Consider the following 24,702-nt stretch of genomic DNA (forward strand, 5'->3'; position numbering starts at 1 on the left):
CGTATTGTTAAAGTTTTTAACGGCACCCTTATGCCTCCCTGAAGTAAAGGCTCCAGAAGGGCTTGTAATTATCACCCACATGTAAAATCTTAACTAGTCAGACCATTCAGAAATTGCCTTAATTATTAGTTTTATTTAATTATTTTACCACACAATTTTAAGAAATTAAGATTTAACATCATATGAGACGATCAGCAAAAGCCCTTCGTAGTATGTAAACCACAATAAATCATTAAATTTTAGGATAGCTCTGTACTTAAAATAACTGCTTTTAATGTGTGTGTGTGGATTGAGTGAGCACCTTCCGAAAATAAAAAAAAATATGCTGATCATTTAGTAAAAGTTCTAAAACAATTGTAAAACGAATCTCTGAATTTGTAAAAAGATAAATCAAAAGATACAGCCATTAACATGTGCTCACTCAGTTCTCACAAACTACCAACGAAAACAGTGAATATATTCATTTAACATATAATATTTATATACTAACATTTAGTAAAAAATAGGCCAACCTACCTCTATAAATATTAGATCACCTAGTGACGTATTAAATTTTTTACAAATAGTTTCTTATGCTCACTCAATCCACACACTTTTGAAAAGCCGAATTTTGATGAAAAACATAAGATTTAGACCGCTATTATATGTGTATAGTTTAGTAAAAGTGAAATGGGAATTTGTAAAATACAAAACGAACCACTAACGTGTCAGGTTTTTTTATAATAAATTTTTGTAAGTGCTCACTCAGTCCACACGTTTTGAGAAAGTTAAAAATGTAAATATCTTACGATTTGTAGCACCTAAGACACTCGAAAGTACTTCAACATTTAGTAAAAATTTTTACTAAATATCCACCATCTAATATTTTATATTCGTTGTCTGGTTTTAAAGATATTCAGACATAAAATTCTCATACAAATGTATCAAGTAGGGTGACTACACTATGTCGGCTCCTGATTTTCCCCACCTTCCCATTGTCATATTGAGATTGGGGAGTTTCGTTCATTCAATTTTGATAATATTAAACTAATACCATATTAATTATCCATCTGCAAACTGTTTTTAGGTTATGTTCTTGGCCTAGTGATGATGTGTATTGTGTAATTTTTATCGACGTCAGGATAATAACCATATCGACATGCATGCATTAAAAAGGACATGAATGATAATTGGTAAGAAACAAAGAATATAATACTTCACTAGTAAGAAACCAGAACCTGGTAATCTAATCGCGCTAACAGATGAGCGTACCGGATTTGTAAGTGGGAGCGAGAAATAGTTATTCTTTTCTCGCTCCTACTTACAAATCCGGTAAACTATTATCAAAATTGAACGAAACTCCCCAATCTCAATATGACAATGGGAAGGTGGGGAAAATCAGGAGCCGACATAGTGTGGTCACCCTACTTGATACATTTGTATGAGAAAAGTTATGTCTGAATATCTTTAAAACCAGACAACGAATATAAAATATTAGATGGTGGATATTTAGTAAAAATTTTTACTAAATGTTGAAGTACTTTCGAGTGTCTTAGGTGCTACAAATCGTAAGATATTTACATTTTTAACTTTCTCAAAGCGTGTGGACTGAGTGAGCACTTACAAAAATGTATTATAAAAAAACCTGACACGTTAGTGGTTCGTTTTGTATTTTACAAATTCCCATTTCACTTTTACTAAACTATACACATATAATAGCGGTCTAAATCTTATGTTTTTCATCAAAATTCGGCTTTTCAAAAGTGTGTGGATTGAGTGAGCATAAGAAACTATTTGTAAAAAATTTAATACGTCACTAGGTGATCTAATATTTATAGAGGTAGGTTGGCCTATTTTTTACTAAATGTTAGTATATAAATATTATATGTTAAATGAATATATTCACTGTTTTCGTTGGTAGTTTGTGAGAACTGAGTGAGCACATGTTAATGGCTGTATCTTTTGATTTATCTTTTTACAAATTCAGAGATTCGTTTTACAATTGTTTTAGAACTTTTACTAAATGATCAGCATATTTTTTTTTATTTTCGGAAGGTGCTCACTCAATCCACACACACACCTTTTAATTTCTGAATTAGAAATATTAGTTAAATACCTTACAAAGTCGTAAGGGTAGTCCGTATACAATATATCAGCGCTTTGAATTGGAAGTCAGCCTTCTCTCTAGTAGTGCCATTGTAATCCTTTCGAAATCGAGATTCAACAACTAGGATAATTGTAAATATGTTTAAAGTCTCATTAGTATAACGAAGACTTTGATATGATCTCGTTTTTCATAAATTTGTCAACAACTATTTGAGCACTGCGAGGGATATGGATAAATAAAAATACTTTAATACTAGTTGTGTTTTATTGATTATTTCGCTGCTATTTAGCCGATAAGCCGGCTTTCTAGCTATAGTAACATCAATTATTATGTCTATGTGAAGTGATGCTATCAAAGATTATGGATATAGTAGATATATCCAAAATTAAATACAAGATATAATACAAAAAAAAAATGCGACCACCTAAAAACGCACCAAAAGTAGATGGCGTCACTACAAATGCCTTGTTGCCTTGAGACGTCTGTTAGATGGCGTTAAGTGTCACTTTCGAGACATAAATCTTTAAAAGAATGTAATGAATTTTAGGACTCGTAACGCCATGCATGTACCACATTGAAAGTTAGTCTAGATATATTATTATCGACAATTACAAACCGTCAACAGATGTTGCTTTATAATATAATTAATAAATAAAGAGTTTTTTTTGTGTGTAGATTATTATTAAAAGGAGATTGTCGATATTGGTTTCGCTCAGGAACCTTTGCGTATATACGTGTATATTGCGTATATACTAAGGTGTAAATTATTTACGCATTTTGTTATGAAAAACGATATAATTTACGGCTTAAACAAAACGGGGAATATAAATACATAACAAAAAGGCCTTGTGATGCTTAATTCGGTGATTCATTATATTTATTTAAAAAAGCTTTAGATACTTATTTTTAAATATTTGTGTTTTTTTGTCCGTAATGGCGTCACCGTCCATTATAGGGTATTTTACATTAGGCATCTACTTATATTATTTACTAGCAATGGCAAACAAGACAATACAGCACTGTAATATCTTGTTTGCCATTGGGTAGGTGCATACGTAAGATTTACTACTATTATTACTCATGTAACATGTCATTTTTTAATTACCTAACTTTCGACGTTATTATCGGTGGCATAAGTTTGTTTTTAACCGACTTCAAAAAAAGGAGGAGGTTCTCAATTCGACTGGATGTTTTTTTTTATTTTTTTTTATGTATGTCACTCGATATCTCCGAGAATCGTGGACCGACTTGAAATTTTATTTTTTCAATCGAACGGTTATAACCCCGAGATGGTCCGATTGGCACCAAGTCGGGGTCTGATGATGGGATCTTGGAGAAATCGAGGAAACTCTTTAAATGTTATAGGCACAGTAATGTTTTTAGCGTATTTTTCAAAGGTACACCAGTATTTACGCCTGATGGTAATAATTTTATGTGGCCGAGCTGATGATGGAAGGTCAACTCCTCAAGGGTTAGGAGTTAAAGGACAATTCTTTCACTACTGTACGCATATTCGGACTGATACTTATAATATCAATAGGAACCACTAAAAATCAACAAATAAATAAACTTAAAAAAAAATCGCCTTCAAAAATAAGCGCATTACAAAACACGGAGAAACTAAAAAGAAAAAAATAATAAACATTTGAATTCAGATTTCTTATCGAATTGCAATAATCTAAACATCCAAATTATAAACAAATCAATTATTTTTGGAGTCGGGGCCAGCCTGCGTATGGTTGGGTGGGGCAAACAGGAAATAGCAAGGCGACGAACAGGTCTGGTACCGATTATTATTTTTTGCTTTTTAGTTTCTCCGTGTTTTGTAATGCGCTTATTTTTGAAGGCGGTTTTTTTTTAAATTATATTTATATGTTAAGCCATATACTTATGTATAGCTTTAATATAGATATAAGGGTCAAATTTGAAGGCGATATTTTTAAACTTCCACGTGTTTACATAAAATTGAAAAACGTTAGTACAGATATGTTTTTGGAAGTACATGGTTATAATTATATTAAAAAACTGCTGTGTATGTATTTGCTCATTTCTGGATATCCTGCCGGTACATTCTGGAGACAACTGGAATACTGGAGACTAGAGGCGTGGGATATGAATTAATGTAAATATCAAAATAGAATTAATAATTTTAATTTTGATTGAATTGATTAATCTGTTTAGATAAAAATGTACCTTTCTATGTGCAATTATTTTTGAAGCCTTGGATTTGCTCATATATTTATAATTTTAATTATTAAAGCCATTGATCATATTAATTGTAATCATAGATTTAATATATGTTTTTGATGTTTTTTGGAACAGTTTTTATTATTTTATGTCGAGTAAATGAGATCTTTTTTTTTAACCATATTTATAACCTGGTCCTATAGTAAATGAGATCTTAACATGTAAATTTAAAAATTGGCCATGTTTCAAATTAATTAAATATAAATCTATGGCAAATGGGACTATGAGTGACACCTATCGCTTTTCGCTGGAATCAATAGAGTTTCGCGTTGACGGTCGCATTTTGTGGTACGGGATGGATACATCTATTATATCAATAATCTTTGATGATGTAGACTAGGATAGAAAAATGAATCTGTTATAATTTAATCCTAGTACTTATGTTCTACTAGTATAATACACTAAAACCGTAACAGCAAACTTGCCCAGTTATATGCCCATGTGCAATTGTGCATGTATAACGATCACAGTATATAGAAAGTGGAAATATGATGATTTAGGAGACGAGCGGGATTAAATTAGTCTCCATTAAAAAAAGGAGTGCTTATTTAGGTATTTGGTTTGTTTTATACATCATGATGGCCGATTAAAAAACAAGAGTTTAGTGTTACGCCTGATCATGTCTCGTAAATCACCCTGTATAAAAAAACCCTAATAAATATTAGTTATCAGAAAATAATATGGGAATATCTACATAGTCAGCTAGTAGTCACACAGTAAGGCTCGAGTTGGGGGTACTAAGGCACTGGTCGCACCGCGAGCTAGTAAACTATGAGCTATCGGCTATAAAAACGAACAAAAGATGATCACACCGGTGTAAATAAAAGAGACACGGCGATGTTTATAGTTACTCGCCCAGCGGTGAGCTATCAATATCGCCGTGTCTCTTTTATTTGCACGGGAGTGCTTATCTTTTGTTCGTTTTTATAGCCGATAGCTCATAGCTTACTAGCTCGCGGTGGGACCAGTGCCTAAACAAGACGATGATAAGTATAGTTAGGTTTTTATATTTATAGGTATGTATTATCTGATATAGATTACAACTAACACAGAAAAATTCTGTATTCCCGGTTGAATATAATCTAGGTGTATTCAAGTCGAGAGTGAATGAACTGAACTATGAACTACTGAACCAGTGAGCTTCAACTACGGCGTGGTAAGATCGATATCCCATACATTAAAGGCGCCATCTTGGCGCGATTTTTTCCATTGAAATCCTTCCGATATCGAATCGGATAAAGTGAAAACGGGTCAATCACTGGTCAGTTTATACAAAAAATAATGATCTTTTTTTAACGCGCGACGCAAGAACGACGGGGTGTTATAACTGTTATAATTTTGACGTGTCTGTTTGTGGCATTGTAGCTCCCGAACGGATGAACCAAGCCATGTTTGATGGAACTCGGTCCACTGTGTCGGGAACTTTTTCAAAATTAAAATAAAGTACTGTATAATTATAATACTTCCTCACCAAGATTAGAGCCCTAGAGGTCGGTACAGACTATGCAATGTCCGCGTGCAGTTCCCATACAGTTGCAGTTGTGTTGAAGTCCGCGTGGAGCGGCCCTAGGAGTTTCAGTATTATAGGCACTACATGATGATTAGACAGGTGCAGGCAAATAAGTATTGTTTTACTTAAACTTTATTTTCCTGTAAATTATCAATAGATAAATGAGCATTTCTTTTTTTTTTGCCACTTTTATGAAGTGTGATATTTTTGAAAAAAAAAAAAATGCTATTTCTACTCAAAATTACTAGCTTTTTCAATCCTAGTAGTTAAAAAAACTGTCCCATACGATTTTTTTCTTATTTTGTTACCATTTTCCGTACATTTTGTATGGGGTAACAAAAGAGGAAAGTAACAAAAATGTATGGAATATCTGGGACACTTTTTGTCTCCCAGTGAGATTGAAAGTACTCGTGATTCTGAGTACAATTGACCTAAAATTCCCTAAAACAATAAAAAAAATTATTAGCAAAAAAAAAGAAATGCTCAAATTATTATTGACCTTAATCAGTTCAATTTACATAAATTTATCCCACCACCATAACAGAAAGCTACCACTACCTTCTTAAATGAATCCCCCAATATCCATGAATTATAATATAATAGGTATTGCCGTCTATTCGCGTATAAAAAAAGTACCGGAAATATACCCTTACAAGGACATAACAAGCCGAACCGTAATTAAATAAATTCCACACCAAGATGGCCACCAACACACCAACCACCCAATAGATTAAACCTTGATCGACATGGTCTCATTTATTAACAATAACTCTTAATAAAGTCCCCAACTGACACATAACATATACCTTTTCAATGCTGTACCTATACATATATTAATACCTACTAATAAAACACACATCCTTCTTTAACTTGATATTTAATTTTTAATGGGACTATGATATATAATATATTTGGTTAATTAGAGGCTTTTTAAAAATACAGGTTCCGATCCCTGTAGGCTCGCTTCACGGTGTTTTATCAAATCACAGTCGACATTGAGCGCAATTCCTTCGTGTACAGTCCGACAAGAAATTATAGAAACTAAAGAAATAGAAATCATTTATTCGTGACAAGTGTGACAAACAGAAATTATTTACACAACACAAAAATATAGGTACATACATAATAATTGCCACGAAATGGTCCCGACTCAGCATGGTGTTAGCCTGGGAGGGCCAACGCTGAAGAGTTTTCTTACATATTGAAAGTTGAATTAAAGGGATAACACTACAATGTTGCCACTTTTATTTCTTGTCTGACTGTAGGTATCTGTATCTTCTACATAATCATGGGACTTAGCCCCAAACAAAGCTAACTTTTATGGGTAGGTACTAGGTGACAAAATACTTAGTTAAAACATACGATAAAATGAGACATGCGAGTAGAATTTTATACCTACCCATGGCATGGTCCGTTACATAAGTCTGCCTGATACTTTTTGTTTCCTACGACAATAACAGCTATCGTTTGCATGGCTTAGAATATGGAAACGAGGCATTATGTTTAGTGATCTAACACAGACTTAATACATATATACGTATTTTAAAGTTATTAGAATATGTATTTGAATTGCACATACACCTTTATAGATATTTATTACTGAATATTGTTTCTAAGTACCTATTGTAATGTAGCACATAGTACTTCGAGAGTGGGGTAGTACATTTTACCTAATATACTCGTATTCCCTCATTAGCCTCTATTCTTTTTTTGTATTCTGAAGTTTTTTCTTGTGCTAACGGCAAAAACAGCAAACTAGATAAGTATTTAGCTATAGGTACTTAAACGCTTACGATTTAAAGCTTTTTCTTAAATATATTTAAATTTGTAACATTCCTATGCTTTGAAATATATTAACCATAAAGGTTATCATTATTAGGTAACAACTATATAAAATTATTTGAATTCAAATGTAAGGTAAACCGGGATAATTGCGTCTGGTCAGGTAAATCTATCTTTTGAAGATATCTTATAAACTACTTACTGAATTCAATCAGATTTTAAAATGGTACGATATACAAGTATTAGTATATAGACAGATACTAAAGATAAATAGTAAACATTTGCTATACCTACGTATCATAAACAATACTCGCTAGAAACGCAAGTGTTAGGAATGATACAGCCCTGTATTCCTGGCAGTTTGTATAGGCGAAATCTACCTATTGTCGGCACGTCTCTTGTGGGTTTAATAACTGCCAAACGCCATTTGAATGGTACTATCAAAAAGGTCCATTGACTCACAGGTGAGATTGTCTGTCTGGTTATCCTTCCACCAGGGACACAAACCATCTAGGGACATACACAAGATCTGAATAGTCAAAAGATAGCCCTGCCATATTTCAGTTGATCGTTTTGGACCTCGTCATTGACACGCTCAACCTAATTTGAAGAACCCCAGTGACAAAACAACCCTATGCCAAATGCCAATCCATCATTTGTAAAGTCACGGACTTTAATTGTTGATCCACTTCTAGCTCATTTTATACTGGAACGTCATAGCTTAACTATGCTTAACTATGAGATGTCCAGTATAAAATCGCTGTCAATAGAAATTGTCAACAATGTAAACAAACCATTATATAAAATATCAATATTTTAGCACAATTTTATTATTTTAAAGGTTGAGGATCATAATGTGATATGAATTGATTAAATAACACGTGGATTTAGCCAGTATCTGATGAGTTAGAATGGAAATTAAATACATTTTAACTACAAGGTTTGTTTACATTGTTCACAAGTTCTATTGACGGCGACTTTTTTTTTTTAAATGAGCTAGAAGTGGATCAACAATTAAAGTCCGTGACCGTACCACCACGCGGTAGTGGTCCCGGTTTAGTTGAGGAGCTCGGCTCGCTCGCGGTACACGTTGACGACGGGCTCGTCGTCCGGGAACTCGGCGCGCTTCTCGTCGTTCGGGACGTACGCGAAGCCGTCGAAATGGGTGAACTCCGTCGCTATCACATCCTCGAGGTGGTAGAGGCGGTTGGGCCGATCTAGCTCCTTGAGAAATTCTGAAATACAATTTAAAACTTCACGATAAATGTTTAATGACGAGCAAGCTTAGCCAACTGTGGGCATTCCAGAAAATTGTCGGATGTGTGTTTCAATTTTTTTACTCGTCAGGGTAACGATATAAAGTCGATATAATACTTGATAATATGGATAACTTTAGTGAGGTATAAATTAACTTGACTACTTATATTTATTATCATATTAGGTACGCCATGCGCGAAACGCCCCGCCTTCAACAAATTAGAACTTAGTGTGGAATGTCCAATATTACCGATGGAGTACGGATCATTATCTTCAGGCACATAACGCTCCGACCGGTCCGCCGCGATGACGTTGTGATGTTGATTCACACGTAGTCGTATCTTGTGTCATATCACGTCACAAAGTCACAACCACGGTGTACCTACCTCATGTCATGTTATGTTACTAATAGTAGTAATACCTAATAGTGTCTTTATGGAGAACTGATAATTTACCTTGGGGCACGTAACGCTCCGACTGGTCAGCCGCGATGACGTTGTAAAATGGTTGCATGACGCCAAAGTACAGGCTCTCGGCCGTCATCTGGCTCTGCCACTTGAGCGCGCAGTGCAGGTCCCAGCTGCGGATTATGCACACGTAGTCGTATCTCGTGTGGTAGCATGTCATCCCCACTGCGTATTTCACGTTACTCGTGCGGTGTCTTATGGAGAACTGGAAAATAAGGGGGTTATTAGTGACACGGAGATCAGTATAGGTCTATACCAAGACTTAGTGGACGTTGTAAAAAAAAAATCTTGAAATTTACCGGTACTATACTTTTAGGAGTATTAATAGTCAATAGACCGTTATTTTAATCGCCGTAATAAATAAATAAAAAACTGGCAGTACATATTTCGGGCAGACAGTTTTGAGTACTGACAGCTTTCGGGCAACCTTGTTATTTGATAAAGGTTCTATAGAAATCTACTGTAAGATCTTGCATAAATACTGCAAGATCTACAAAAATATTCTACATAGCAAATTACCAAATAATAAACCATCAACAAAAATACTGAACAGTCTTGGTACTTACTCGCTTCTTGTAGCAATCGACGGGCACTTCATTTCGGGAGAGCGCTCTTATTATCTCGATGTGTGGAGTGCTCAACTGCAAAAGACAATTAATGAATTCAGTATAATTTATTATAAATAAAATGTGATCAAGAAGGTTGTTGTGGAAAAGATCAATCAGTTTTGAATTGATGATGGACAAAAAACAATTTGCGCCAGGCATTTGGTTTTGTAGCTACCTAACTTTCGAATTCCGCACGATCTCGAAACTCGTGAAGCGTGCGGCTTTTCTCTTAACGTGGATAAAGGTTCAAGTCTATTTCTGAACTAATGATCTTCTGCAATTCGTTCTTCATGGACATGGGGTTGGCAAGCGCGGATCCAGCTTCGTGCCCAGGGGGGGGTCACGTGGTAAAGGCCCAGGCCCCAGGGGGGGTCACCCCCATGACCCCCCCCCTAGATCCGCGCATGGGGATTGGCATATCAGCTGATACCTGAACCTACTAAAAAGGTAACTAAGGGCAGAAACACACAGACTGCAATTTGTATGGAAAGTTTGCATTGACGTGCAGTTTAAAATCGTTTCGCAGTGTATCTTAGGAAAACTTACGTGTTTCAGGTTGAGAGGCGCAGTCATCGCTGACATATGCGTTGGGTCAAGTAAGTATGGCAGGAAATTTTTGTATGAACTGTGTGTACTCCGATTCGATCCCAGGAAATCCAAAAGGTGCAAAGCGTTTAGTGTATTCCTAAAATTAAGAGCATGTTATTTAGCTTTTTTTAATTAGCAGTTGAAACTGTATAACCACCGGTTCGAAGAATAAATAAATTAATATTAGGCCATTATTATATGGTATTTGTTGTGAGAATAATTACCAGTTGCGAATAGCTCCCATGCTCATGTGGAACGACGAGCAGATGAACTGGAGCAGGGAGTCCGGGCAGTATCTGTAGTTGGTGGTCGGGCCGTTCTGCGAGAACGGGCAGCGGCGGCGACGGTTCAGCTCCCCGCTAGAGGGCTCCACTGTGTACACCTGCGTGTATATAAGATATCATATCAGACGCTACTGTTAGTGGTCACAGAAAATAAATTGTCTATGTTGAGGATCTCATAATAAACCTTGTTTGATAGTTAGTAGTTTTTTGACAAAAGATAAAGACGCGATGAAAGCGCGTGCGTCGCCGAGCGATGAACTGATAAATTGCTCGCTCTCTCTTTTATGGGTGGGAGCAATGGCTAATGTCAGTGATCTACAATCAGAGAGAAGAGAAAGAGAACGCATTGACGTCTGAGGTTTGGAAGTGTTGAGGTTTAGAGGCTTTATTCATTGTATACATTAAATTTATATATTTCTAGACTTCAGATAGGGAAGTTTTTGTGATAGATAAAGGGCTATTACCCTTGAAGGTACTATCTACTGAAGTTACTTGGCTAGATGAAGTTGAAAATTTTCCGGTTATAATAGCTCTTGTAAGATGTTGAGTAATACATTTCTCGTTTGTCGCACCGTCGCAATATCTAGTATGAAGGAGCGGTGGTTCTGACAAAGCCGTTTTTAACGCTGATGTCGATTGGAAAAATAAGTAGGTAGCATTATTGTTACAAGCGTATCAAGAGGAATATACGTAGTCTATGAAGATGGCTAGCTCTGAACTAGAATGGTGCCTATGGCACCAAACGGCTCACGGTTAGTTTACGGGTGGAAGACGAGGGTGATTTAGTAAACAACATGGCAGGATCAAGATCTTGTAGGAAGATATTGTAAGAGAAATTGTATTTTCTTTCGATCGTACCTGCGGGTTTTTAGGATCGGAGTTGTCGCGCCACTCCAAAAACAGGTGGTTGGGGAACGCGATGAGCTCGCAGTTCACGCCACACTTCTTAGCGACCGCCTGGTAGATTGCGGTAACCACCAGCACATTTCCACATTTATTGTCCAGGACCTAAAATGTAAATTAATTCGATATTACTTGAGTATGTTACTACAATAGAAAAACACAAAAATATTTCTCTGATTTTCCGTTTTAAACTGAAACTTAAGATCTTTGATGGACATATAGTACCTATAGCAGCAAGAGAAAATATTTATTCAGACATGTGTTGATAATGATTATGAGCCGTTGCGGAATGGAATTAGCAGAAAAAAATTAAAATAGGTATGTATGTATGCATTTGTGTTATTTTTTCTTTCAGCTTTACTACGGGTCTTTGTCCGCTTATGATCTAGGCACTGGTCCCACCAAAAGCGAGTGAGCTATGACAGAGCGAGCGATTTATAGTACACCGGTCGGCTACTAACTATAACCCGCTCGCGCTATCATCGCGTCTCTTTTATTTACACGGGACCAACTATCTTTTGTTCGCTTCTAAGATAAATAAATAAATATTGGAGACATCTTACACAGATCAACTTAGCTCCAAACTAAGCATAGCTTGTACAAGTACAATGGGTGCTAAGCGACGATATACATACTTAAATAGATAAATAAATATTGGAATACATACTTATATACATAGAAAACATCCATGACTCAGGAACAAATATCTGTGCTCATCACACAAATAAATGCCCTTACCGGGATTTGATCCCAGGACCGTGGCTTAGCAGGCAGGGTCACTACTGACTGAGTCAGACCGGTCGTCTAGATAGCTCCTAGCTCGCTTTTGGTGGGACCAGTGTCATAAGGACGCTTTCTATGATTGACGATAGTCGGACATCTTTAACTTTCTCTAAGAGCTCACTAGATGGCGCCAGCGACGATGAGGCGTTGTACTCGGTCGTGAATAATTACTATTACTTATCTGGTGCACATGCCTTGACAATATCCAAGGTGTCCAAGTTAGACGAAGTAGTAATAGCCATATGCCTGTCATGATACACCACTTGCGTGACGGCCGATAAAATATCTCTTTCCGTAATTCGTTGTTTTTCTACATCGTCTTCTACGGCTGCTTTTCTAATTTCATCTTCTCGTAAAATAATTTTTACTTTCTCAACCAAGTCATTTATCTGAAATGTTCATTGTTTAAAACTATCAAATAATGATACTAAGTAACAACATATTTTACTAAATATTTTATACTGGTGGTCTGGTTGCTAACCATTTCACAAGACATACAAGAAATTCAGATGTATGGTTTTTATTTATGGTACAGGCTTGGGTACTATTTCAACAGGGGGATAATTTGAACTAATTGAAATATTTTTCCAGTATCCAGAATTTAACTCCCAATCTCCTAACTAGACCAGAAGTACTGAATTAGGGACCGGCCACACTAAGAGACGCATTACAAGACGTCTCAGCAAGAATGTAATTCAAAAACGTTTTTTGATTACATTCAGAAATTTTTTTAATACCATTAAAAAAAAATTAAATACATATCATAAACACAACATTGTGTCAATAATGTCTAATTACTGACCAAAATATTGTTTTTACTGGACCAGTGTTTCTCATCTGAACTGGTTTCCTTCCATACCTTTTGACATGATTAGCTGGCAGACTACTCAGATATTTAATTACATGAATGAAAAGTTTTATATAATTATTACCCTTATTTCAATATTTTCATCAGGGTGTATGTGGAGGGTGTCAACCCACTGAATGAAGAAGTTACAGACAGCTGCAGGTGACAGTTCATTGTTCACATGAGCCTTGACCCACTTTAGAGATAGGAATGTATGAATTAAATGCCTCAGGACAATCTTCGCATAGTGCATTTCCGTCAAAGTGAAGGGCCTGGGATTAAAAATGTCAATATAAATCACTAAAACTAAGCAAATTTTAATACTATTTTATTAATTACATGCTATGATGAAAAAAAAATAGTCTTAATAATAGGAGTTAGCGGGTTACAAACTCTGTACTATTTACTAAAATACTTAATAAGATAAAAGAAATACTTACTTTTTGACTGTTTTGTAATTATTATTAATCAAAATATTGCCTTTTCTGATTACATCTTGTAGAATGTATATTGCAAAATTAAAGCTGAACCTGTTGACCAGGGCTGCTTTAAAGAAGGGTCTCACATCCTGAATGTTAATATCATTATCCCTCCTAAAACAATTCATGCACAAATAAAATTATACCCCAACTAATATCTGGGCAACTGAGAAAAACATTAATAAGGACTGGTTTTACTAGCCTAGATGTGATCAAGACTTAACCCAGATATTAACCATTTTATATGTACACTTCCATGGTTAACTCTTGAATTAGCATCCATAATTTTTAAGCTTTTGGAATTTTTATTTTATTTCAATTAATCAAATTTGATTGACTTAACCTGGGGGTAAAAACTGTAACATGTATAACCTGATTTTCTGAGTTTTATTTAAACATGTTCGCTACAGTACTGGGTCAAAAGACTTTATACAAAGTATGGTTAGTTAAGAGTTAAGTTAACTGCACTGAAGGTTCTAAAATTAGATACTCAAAAAAACGTTTAATATATACCTATTACCTACCCATAAAACTGTGGTGACATTGCAATTAGTTCCAAATACACCTGCTTCTTTACTGTGTGGTACCCTTTCAATTCAATCAACCAATCTCCTTCAGTGTATTCTTCAAGAGTCTTAAAGAGAGGCTCTGGCAACCTGTAAGAATCCAAACATTTTGTTTTTCTTTTATTAACCTTTAGATATTGAATGCTAATTTTTGAGTAAATAATGATGGACCTTACGTTCGCTTAGTCATTTCTTTCCATAAGTACTGATTACTCCTCACGAAATCTTGGAATCGCTTGCAAGTTACACCGAATCGTAGAATATCGCGGATATCATTTCTATCTAGTATCAAAGTTATTATTTCGTTCGGCAGACTTTTTATAGCACAGGTTTCTTCCTCCATTTTGCTGTAAGTAATGTTTTATTCTAAATACAATAAATATTTGGTAATTATTGACCATCAGCTAACTATATATTTGAGGAGTTTAATTGAGTTTATTATCATCAACAAAGTAATCGATCAAACCCCTATGCATATGAAAAACCTATGAAAACTCAATGGAAATTGACAATTTGACATTGACACTAATGTCAAATTCTAGGTACGGTACGTTCGGAAATTTGCTAAAGATAGGAACATACTTCGCGGACCTCCGCGGTTGCGCGACCGCGACCGATCAGTGTGCAGTTGTGCACGGTCTTCGGGACGTGGCTTCGGCTGACCAAAACATCCAGTGAGCCAGATTTCGAGCGGACGCCCGTGCGCTCAAGGCCACGTCCACGACCAACGTCTAGATCCGCGTCCGCGGACGGCGGACGTCCACGTAGTATGTTCCTAGCTTAACACATGACTGTACCGCACCCAGCACGGGTAGCGTGGTCGCGCGATAGACGATCAAATATCAGGCCGTCCCTATCGCACTATTAGTAAGTGCGATAGGGACGGCCAGATGTTTTATCATTTATCGCGCGACCATAATTACCTGCCAGGTCACATACTAGCCTGTAAGTGGGAGCGAAAAAGGTTATTTGTTTCTCGCTCTCACTCGTGTCTACGGTGCGGTGATGCGGTCAATTGTTAGCTACTTAACAGACTCATCTCATCAGATCGGCGGCATACGATTAAGTCTATTTCATTTCGAACAGAGAGAATAAGTCCGTTTTCACACTATCCGATCCAATATCGGAAGGATTTCAATGGAAAAATCCAAGATAGCGCCTGTAATGTATGGGATATCGGTCCTACATTCGATATCGTATCGGATAATGTGAATACTTTCTTTCTCTAAGGTTTTACTAGCCATTGAAGTTAATGTACAGTCAGCAGCAGAAGTTATGTAACGGGTAAGGTGTTCACAATGATCCTAACAAGCGCGGATCCAGCTTCGTGCCCAGGGGGAGGGGGGGTCACGTGGTAAAGGCCCAGGCCCCAGAGGGCGGGTCACGTGGTCTATTTGTATGGCCAACCTAGGCTCCAGGGGGGGGTCATGACCCCCATGACCCCCCCCTGGATCCGCGCATGCTAACACGCTCTTATTGTCTTAAAAATAAGATCGTGTCAAGTTCATTTTGAACACCTTGCCCGCTACGGAACTTCTGCTGCTGACTGTAAGGCTTCCCACAGACAGTCTTAAAAATTCATAATCTTAAAAAAAAATTGTATGCAATTGACACTGACATTGATCTGTCAGTGTCAGTTTGAACTGTCAGATTGCATACAATTTTTTTTTAAGATTATGAATTTTTAAGACTGTCTGTGGCAAGCCTACTACGTAGTAGTAATAGCTCAATAAGCTCAATGTTACTAGCACCCAAAATAAAGCGACTAGGGGCCTATTGCATAACAATTTACAACTCATATTACAAGCGGTAGTCCCTATCCCATTCCTTTTATGAAAGAGAAATCCACTTATAATACAAGTTGTAAATTGTTTTTTGTATTTTTATTATTACCAATACATTAACTACCAACTGTTTTATCCAAATCAAAAATGTCCTACCTCTACCACTGGAGTTATTCGTTACATTTTCGAATATAGGTTGGCATCTTATTTCAGTTTATTTATTTAAGTCGTGTCGTGGAATGTATTGGACGCCATACATTTCATGACTCTTCACTTTCCGAAGATACTCTACCAACTGTTTGTTTATTTAATGATGATGATCTTCGTAGTCAACGATCCTCAAGTCGAATATGGTCCTTCGAACCGGATATTGTTATACTACTGTATTGTATTACGTGTATTATTTTAACAAATTATCTCGGCTCGGAAACGTGAGCTATTTCATTATTTGTTTCGTTGAATTCGTTACAATTAAACTTAGGTACGAAAAAAATTACTTTCCTAAAATGCTGAAATACGCTAAGTAACGGCTAATTCTTATGTCGTTAATTATATGTCCATCCACATCACATCATAACACATTTTACCTCTGGAAATAAAATGTTTGTCTAAGAATTCTAGGTACTTACAACATATCTTCTATGTATTTGTATACATATATCTGATTTCAAATTAGTCTAGCTATTAAAACTATTCATGGCATGACAATACAACCCATGACTGATAAGTATAATTATTAAGCAATCCAGGCACATCAATAGGTTCCGTTCCGTATGTCGTGTAATAATATTTTTTTCATCACACCCGCACTTTAAATGTGCTATTGCACGCAGGCGGAGCGATAGAAAAATCGTTCTCCCAAGGGAATAATGAAATTTCTTGTACCTTACTTAACTTTTTTTACATCTATTTACATATTTTTTACATTGCGAGTGAGATGAAAAACATTGTGTGTAACTCGGGGAGTATGAATATTACTAACTCGAGTCTTTAAATCGCTCCGGCAAGCCGTCGTGATTTAACTTACTCTCGTTAGTATATAATATTCATCTTTCTCCCCTTGTTTCACAATGTACTATTACTGGTTTCTCATTTTCAATTCCCGCCAAGATTCAGATCAGGATTCAGGCCCCGTAGCCGAATGGCATTTCTGCGACGTGAAACGCCACAGAAATGTAGTCTGGCTCTGTCCCACCAATACGCAAGAGCGATAGAGATAGATAGCTACGAAAGAGATAATAGCATGAGCGTTTCGTGAGCGTTTGTGCATCTGCATTCGGCTACGCATACACCATACAGGCAATTAAGGTATGCTGTGTTAAAAATAGAGCACAGCGATTGTTTGTAAACTGTTTTTTTGACGGCGAGTTCTGTCTCTTTTATTCAGCTTCAGTATATCACGGATTTCGGCGAGCGGACCCCTAAAAGCTTTGGTAATCAGGGTCATGTATCATCAAGATCAATATCTCCTAAATTATCGTATTTGTTCCGAAACAACATGGAACATGCATGTTAGTATTGACGGTTCCATTATTTGTGATGGCTGTTAGTCCTATAACTTATTTATCTAAGATATTAGTGGAGTTTCAAAAATCAATTTATCAAAAAAAAACATGTAAAATTCACAAGTTTTAAGAATATTTAAAAATGGCGTTTGTTTATAGCTGCTGCTTTTGGTTTTCTTTACGCTTGGGAGGCATTTTAATCGGTATATTTTCTTTAGTAAGTATTTATATTCGCCATAATGGTGGTCTCGCGCGCGTTATAATTTGACGCACTGGCGACACGACACGTGCCGCGCTACATTTGTCCCTAGTATGCCCTGTTGGCCTAAAGATAACATCAGTAACCAAACTAAAATCCTATTTTAAAACCGGCAAACATACCTAAACTTGAACTAATACAGGAATCGTTTAGTTTAAACTAAGAATAGATTATCGAAGTATTCGAAGTAAGCGAAGCTGTCATTGTTGTCGATATTGAGGTACTTAATAGTATAATTTGCTGCAGGTGCAAGCCTTGATAATATTGATCGGATGCGGCTTGGCCTACACTCACCCCGACCAAGCCAAGGATGACATCACCACGTGGACACACAACATGATATTGATTTATACAAAGGATTATATAGATGATATTCTGACACGTGAAGTATATTTTAATAATCTTATGCATAAAAGGAGTGTACAAGTTTCTAATGGGTCGGCAACGCGCACGTGACACCCCTTGAGTTGCAGGCGTCCATAGGTTACGGTGACCGCTTTCCATCAGGCGGGCCGTATACCTGTTTGCCACCGACGTGGTATTTAAAATAATCATTTCTACACAATTTCCACCTTAATAACTAACGTCTACAACCTATGGAGCACAGTAACTTCTTTAAATACATATATGCACGCATATATTCCATAAAGAGGTAGCCAGAGCATATGAAACTAGGTACCCAAGTTTCATTGCCACTCTTGTCTCTTGGCAACAGGAGTTGTAAGAAAACGAAATTGTGATATTGCAGTGACAAGTTGCCAGCCTCCCGCCCACGCAACAATTAATCCCATATCCCACATCCCACAGTCGACTTCTAAGACACCCACGGGAAGAAAGAGTGGTGAAATTATTAACCCATCACCACACGGGACTCCTTGAAATGTATTTTCTAAGGTCCGACCGAGAACGATATTTTTGTCTCGGCCGAGAACGAGACCGAGACCGAGATTCAATTTGATTCTCGGCCGAGACCGAGAATTTATAAAACAGTGAAAAACATGCAATTTTTGCAAAAAATGTTTTCATAATCGAAATTCGCCTATAATCAGGAAACCAAGAGCATGTCGGGCCGTGCTCAGTGGTTCCGTAACTACCCAAACCTACCACACCCCTTACCTATCTACCGTAGCAAAATAGACTACGTCAGTGACAAACAAGTATACGGCACCATAGCCTATAGAGAAAAAAAAAAACTATAAAGAACTAAAATCACTAAAATCAGGATACCAAAAGGGCGATGTAATCAACGGGTAGCTAAAAACCGGACGCGAGTGCGCAATAAATTCAAAATATCAGTCTCGGTTTCACCGAGAATCTCGGCATATTTTGGCCGAGAACCGAGACCGAGATCTCGGCCCCATTTTTGGCCGAGAATGCCGAGACCGAGATCTCGGTCGGACCTTAGTATTTTCTTTACTACAAATATAATAAATACATTTATGCCATCTTCAGTAGGTCTCCTATCAAGTTATAATTGCCAAAGCTACTTAGGGCCACTTGCACCAACTAAAATGGAGAGTTAACCCGAGGGTTAACCCATCATTTTATATGGAATTTGACAGATGACAGCCCACTAACCCTGAGTTAAGTGGTTGGTGCAAGTGGGCCTTAATGAGATTTACGCAAACGCTGCATGGGTTTCTCAATGAGCTTGCACTTTTACGTTTATATTTAATTCTTATTGTATATTGCTAAAAAATACCTACCCACAACATACAAGGTGCCCATGAGGAAACGGAATAATTTGAACAGCGTAAGATAAGACTAAAATTCCATATAAACTTTTCTGGGTTTCGCCTAGTTTCAGTTATTTACCCAATGAAAAAAAAATTTTTTCTTGTTGTTACCCGGTACAAAAGGCTCTTTTAACGTTGACCTCAGAAAATTCAGAAATGCGTGGTAAAAAATATTCCATTTCCTCATGGGCACCTTGTATAATAACTTCTCCATTCCAGATTTCAACCGCTACGTCACTTTCGGAATAACAGTCACGTGTTTGTACATAGTGACTTGTATCTTGTTCATTTACGGGGCATATACTGTAAGGATATATTATTTAGGATTTAAGTAATTATAATATTTAATGAACAAGCTAGAACAGCGGCATTAATTCAACATTTTTAGGAGGTTTTGCCGTGTGTGTGTGGATTGAGTGAGCACCTTCCGAAAATAAAAAAAAATATGCTGATCATTTAGTAAAAGTTCTAAAACAATTGTAAAACGAATCTCTGAATTTGTAAAAAGATAAATCAAAAGATACAGCCATTAACATGTGCTCACTCAGTTCTCACAAACTACCAACGAAAACAGTGAATATATTCATTTAACATATAATATTTATATACTAACATTTAGTAAAAAATAGGCCAACCTACCTCTATAAATATTAGATCACCTAGTGACGTATTAAATTTTTTACAAATAGTTTCTTATGCTCACTCAATCCACACACTTTTGAAAAGCCGAATTTTGATAAAAAACATAAGATTTAGACGGCTATTATATGTGTATAGTTTAGTAAAAGTGAAATGGGAATTTGTAAAATACAAAACGAACCACTAACGTGTCAGGTTTTTTTATAATAAATTTTTGTAAGTGCTCACTCAGTCCACACGTTTTGAGAAAGTTAAAAATGTAAATATCTTACGATTTGTAGCACCTAAGACACTCGAAAGTACTTCAACATTTAGTAAAAATTTTTACTAAATATCCACCATCTAATATTTTATATTCGTTGTCTGGTTTTAAAGATATTCAGACATAACTTTTCTCATACAAATGTATCAAGCAGGGTGACCACACTATGTCGGCTCCTGATTTTCCCCACCTTCCCATTGTCATATTGAGATTGGGGAGTTTCGTTCAATTTTGATAATAGTTTACCGGATTTGTAAGTGGGAGCGAGAAAAGAATAACTATTTCTCGCTCCCACTTACAAATCCGGTACGCTCATCTGTTAGCGCGATTAGATTACCAGGTTCTGGTTTCTTACTAGTGAAGTATTATATTCTTTGTTTCTTACCAATTATCATTCATGTCCTTTTTAATGCATGCATGTCGATATGGTTATTATCCTGACGTCGATAAAAATTACACAATACACATCATCACTAGGCCAAGAACATAACCTAAAAACAGTTTGCAGATGGATAATTAATATGGTATTAGTTTAATATTATCAAAATTAAACGAACGAAACTCCCCAATCTCAATATGACAATGGGAAGGTGGGGAAAATCAGGAGCCGACATAGTGTGGTCACCCTACTTGATACATTTGTATGAGAAAAGTTATGTCTGAATATCTTTAAAACTAGACAACGAATATAAAATATTAGATGGTGGATATTTAGTAAAAATTTTTACTAAATGTTGAAGTACTTTCGAGTGTCTTAGGTGCTACAAATCGTAAGATATTTACATTTTTAACTTTCTCAAAACGTGTGGACTGAGTGAGCACTTACAAAAATTTATTATAAAAAAACCTGACACGTTAGTGGTTCGTTTTGTATTTTACAAATTCCCATTTCACTTTTACTAAACTATACACATATAATAGCGGTCTAAATCTTATGTTTTTCATCAAAATTCAGCTTTTCAAAAGTGTGTGGATTGAGTGAGCATAAGAAACTATTTGTAAAAAATTTAATACGTCACTAGGTGATCTAATATTTATAGAGGTAGGTTGGCCTATTTTTTACTAAATGTTAGTATATAAATATTATATGTTAAATGAATATATTCACTGTTTTCGTTGGTAGTTTGTGAGAACTGAGTGAGCACATGTTAATGGCTGTATCTTTTGATTTATCTTTTTACAAATTCAGAGATTCGTTTTACAATTGTTTTAGAACTTTTACTAAATGATCAGCATATTTTTTTTTATTTTCGGAAGGTGCTCACTCAATCCACACACACACGGTTTTGCCTTGTAGCAACGAGTCGTAAGGTGAATTAGCTAACGTACTGTCCTTTACGTTTGAATGTTACGGTTGGTGACACCAGCAATTGAGTTGGTACCGCTGAGCTAGAGTAACAAATTAAACATATCAACAACTATAATTATTATAGTACCCTAGGCATGTAACCAAGTAACATTCTATATGTATATACCTACAATCTTGGCGCTCCATAGGGAGCGATACGCAACGAGCTCTTCCGAACCAATAGGAAGAGCGATGGAGGGATAGCTAAGATACGATACGCGGAGCGTGAACAATTGTATTCTTTGGCTACAGGGTCCAGATTGCAAGAGAAAATTGTCTGATATCAATAAATAAGTACCTAGACGTAACTTTTTATTTTTATGTTGACAGTTTCAAAACATACTTCTTATCGGGTTTATCCTGGCAGAGCTGATCCGGCTGCTATTTCTGTCAGTCCTAGTGGCCACTGGGTTACTGGTGCTAAAACAGAACACTATGGACATTGGACTTCTCATCGGCGCTAGTGTCGCCGGCGGCTTTCTTCTTTGTAAGTATTAGGTATTTTTTTTCTTGATAAAAGACGTAGGTAAATATTCAGGAGTTCAGGTACGACGCAACAAGTTTTAGTTTCAAAATGACCTAAGTACCGACTAGGTAACATAATCGACATTCGATAGGTACCTAAATACTAATTTAGCGGCATGTGATGTTAAGTGCCGATCGCCATATCAGCTTTACCCGTGGAACGTCGTTTATTATGCTCACAACCGACAATGTACCTGATGCCAATTAGTTTTATTAAAAAATGGTCAGATTGACTAAAATATATTATAAGATTAATAACATTTTTCTGAATTTTAGTGGGAATGTTTTACCTATGGGTATGTGCTCTGAATTTGCCGGTACTAATAAACGAGATGGAACGCGACGAGCAAGCAGCGACCATCGCGAAGCTGCGACAGGTCCTCGAGATGACCAACTCCAACCAACTGAGGAGCACTCAGGGTCTCGATGACCACATCCCGCTGGCCAACGACAAGAATCGGGGACCGATATACACCGTACCGCGGAAGAAAGGGAATGAATTCGCCTCAAGGATTCCTGTATCGTTTTATTCGAATGTGAATTGAAATGTCTTCACATTTTTTTAAATTGCAACTTTCTATTTCTAGCCTTAAATAAATACATTTTTTTGCAAATTATTAAAAACTCCCTATCTTTTTTTTTTAAACTACGTCGGTGGCAAACAGGCATACGGTCCGCCTGATGGAAAGCGGTCACCGTAACCTATGGACGCCTGCAACTTAAGGAATGTCACATGCGCATTGCCAACCCAGTAGAAACTTGTACAGTCCCTTTTGCTATTTTGTTATCTATGTGTATATTTGATAAAGCCCTGTCTACAGCGACGAGGTTATCTTCTTCAGTTTTGTTTTTGAGGATAAAAAAGATATTAAGCAAACATCAACCTTTTTTGATACTAGGTACTTCGTTTTAAAATGGCTCTGCTCTGAACTTATTACAGTACTTACTAAGTGATTTTTGCACGTCATTAGACGATTAAACTATTTATATTTAGAACAAATAAATTTGATTTGTTTCTATGGTGAAACTAAATAAAGCATTGTAAAACTGCTTATATTCTGGCTAAAATTAAATAAATGATATCAATACTTCAGACATAAATTTCGACTTGATAATTGAGTCCCCTTCCTCGAGCACTTTTTAGGCGTACATTGACATAAGGGAGCCCTGTCCCACCGGCGGTGATGCTTTCTACTGCGCCCGTTGTGCGGTCCAGGTCTCTTACTATTATTCCCTGAAATAAACACATCATGACATCATAAATGGCATATAGCAAACAATCGAATTCAATATCTACGAACTTATTTACAGTACAACTGTTTATGGATTATCAATAGAATTGATGTCTTTGATGAAGGTTTACGTAAAATTATTATTCCTTATCCTAACTTAACAGTTTGGACGAATGGTCAAACAGGTTCACAATGTAATACTTACGTCCATTAGAATCAGTAGATGATACAGTTTTTAGATATTAAGTACATGTAAAAAATATTGCTTTACGTATCTATCTACGCTTAAGGGAGTCGACATTTAAAAATGTGAATATTCAAACAATTTACTCACTTTAATAGGTTTTTGCTGAGGATTCCAATAAAACACTTCTCTCACTCTCTTTTTAAACGGAAACGCCATGGCGTTGACTTTAACGCGCCAGGCCAGGTGTGCTCCATAGCTGCTTCCGACGACCAAGTCTCTGGCCGCACATGTCGCGGCAAACGCGAGGAGCAAGATTATTGTAATATTTTTCATAATAACTGTTGCACTGTATATTTGAACAAACGTCTGCGCCCGTGACTCAGCGCTTATGACACGCTGTGTGTTTTATGGTAGATACTCAATCATATCATGTCGCTTCTCGCGTTATCTGCGCTCAAACGAGACAAGGAATTTTTATTTGCAACCGTTTGTTTACAATTTTTGATAAGTTCCCCGGAAAAACGTCGAGTACATTTTTCGTAGCATATATTTTGTTTTAAATTTATTTACAAGTGCCTAGGAATAAGTTCGCAGTCTTGCTTTGAAATGTAACCTTTACGGCATTGTAATAAAGCTTGCCGTGACCCATAGGCGTGTGGGGCACTGGACAGCGAACGTGTTAATGTATAATTTATATGGATTGTATTTTAATCTTCTCGTGAAGTAAACGATCAAATTAATATACCTACAGCGATGTGATAAGAATGACTGATATGTATACTAATAAAAACATTAGGTTCATGGAACGAATATAACGC

General features: G+C 36.3%; 2 protein-coding genes across 3 annotated transcripts; one reads left to right on the forward strand and one right to left on the reverse strand.

The window, feature by feature from the left end:
- Positions 1-8,536: 8,536 nt before the first annotated feature.
- On the reverse strand, positions 8,537-15,130 carry LOC125227793 (F-box only protein 21-like). Of its 2 annotated transcripts, XM_048132137.1 has the most exons (12): positions 14,990-15,130; positions 14,584-14,754; positions 14,366-14,497; positions 13,803-13,955; positions 13,448-13,634; positions 12,710-12,904; positions 11,688-11,837; positions 10,770-10,927; positions 10,504-10,642; positions 9,916-9,990; positions 9,338-9,554; positions 8,537-8,860 (listed from the first exon to the last, which is right to left on the reverse strand). In XM_048132137.1, the coding sequence occupies exons 2-12, from the start codon at positions 14,748-14,750 to the stop codon at positions 8,682-8,684; spliced, it is 1,752 nt and encodes a 583-aa protein (XP_047988094.1). In that variant the 5' UTR covers positions 14,751-14,754; positions 14,990-15,130; the 3' UTR covers positions 8,537-8,681. The 2 variants fall into 2 exon arrangements, with proteins under 2 accessions (XP_047988094.1, XP_047988092.1); XM_048132135.1 differs by lacking the exon at positions 14,990-15,130 and having other exon boundaries at positions 14,584-14,902.
- On the forward strand, positions 14,420-23,119 carry LOC125227804. The gene is made up of 5 exons (XM_048132152.1): positions 14,420-14,499; positions 18,202-18,337; positions 19,911-19,996; positions 22,271-22,427; positions 22,742-23,119. Exons 2-5 carry the CDS (start codon positions 18,292-18,294, stop codon positions 23,008-23,010), a joined length of 558 nt encoding a protein of 185 aa, XP_047988109.1. The 5' UTR covers positions 14,420-14,499; positions 18,202-18,291; the 3' UTR covers positions 23,011-23,119.
- The last annotated feature ends 1,583 nt before the right edge of the window (positions 23,120-24,702 follow it).

This window comes from Leguminivora glycinivorella, chromosome 7 (assembly GCF_023078275.1).
Source record: "Leguminivora glycinivorella isolate SPB_JAAS2020 chromosome 7, LegGlyc_1.1, whole genome shotgun sequence".
Classification (NCBI taxonomy): domain Eukaryota; kingdom Metazoa; phylum Arthropoda; class Insecta; order Lepidoptera; family Tortricidae; genus Leguminivora; species Leguminivora glycinivorella.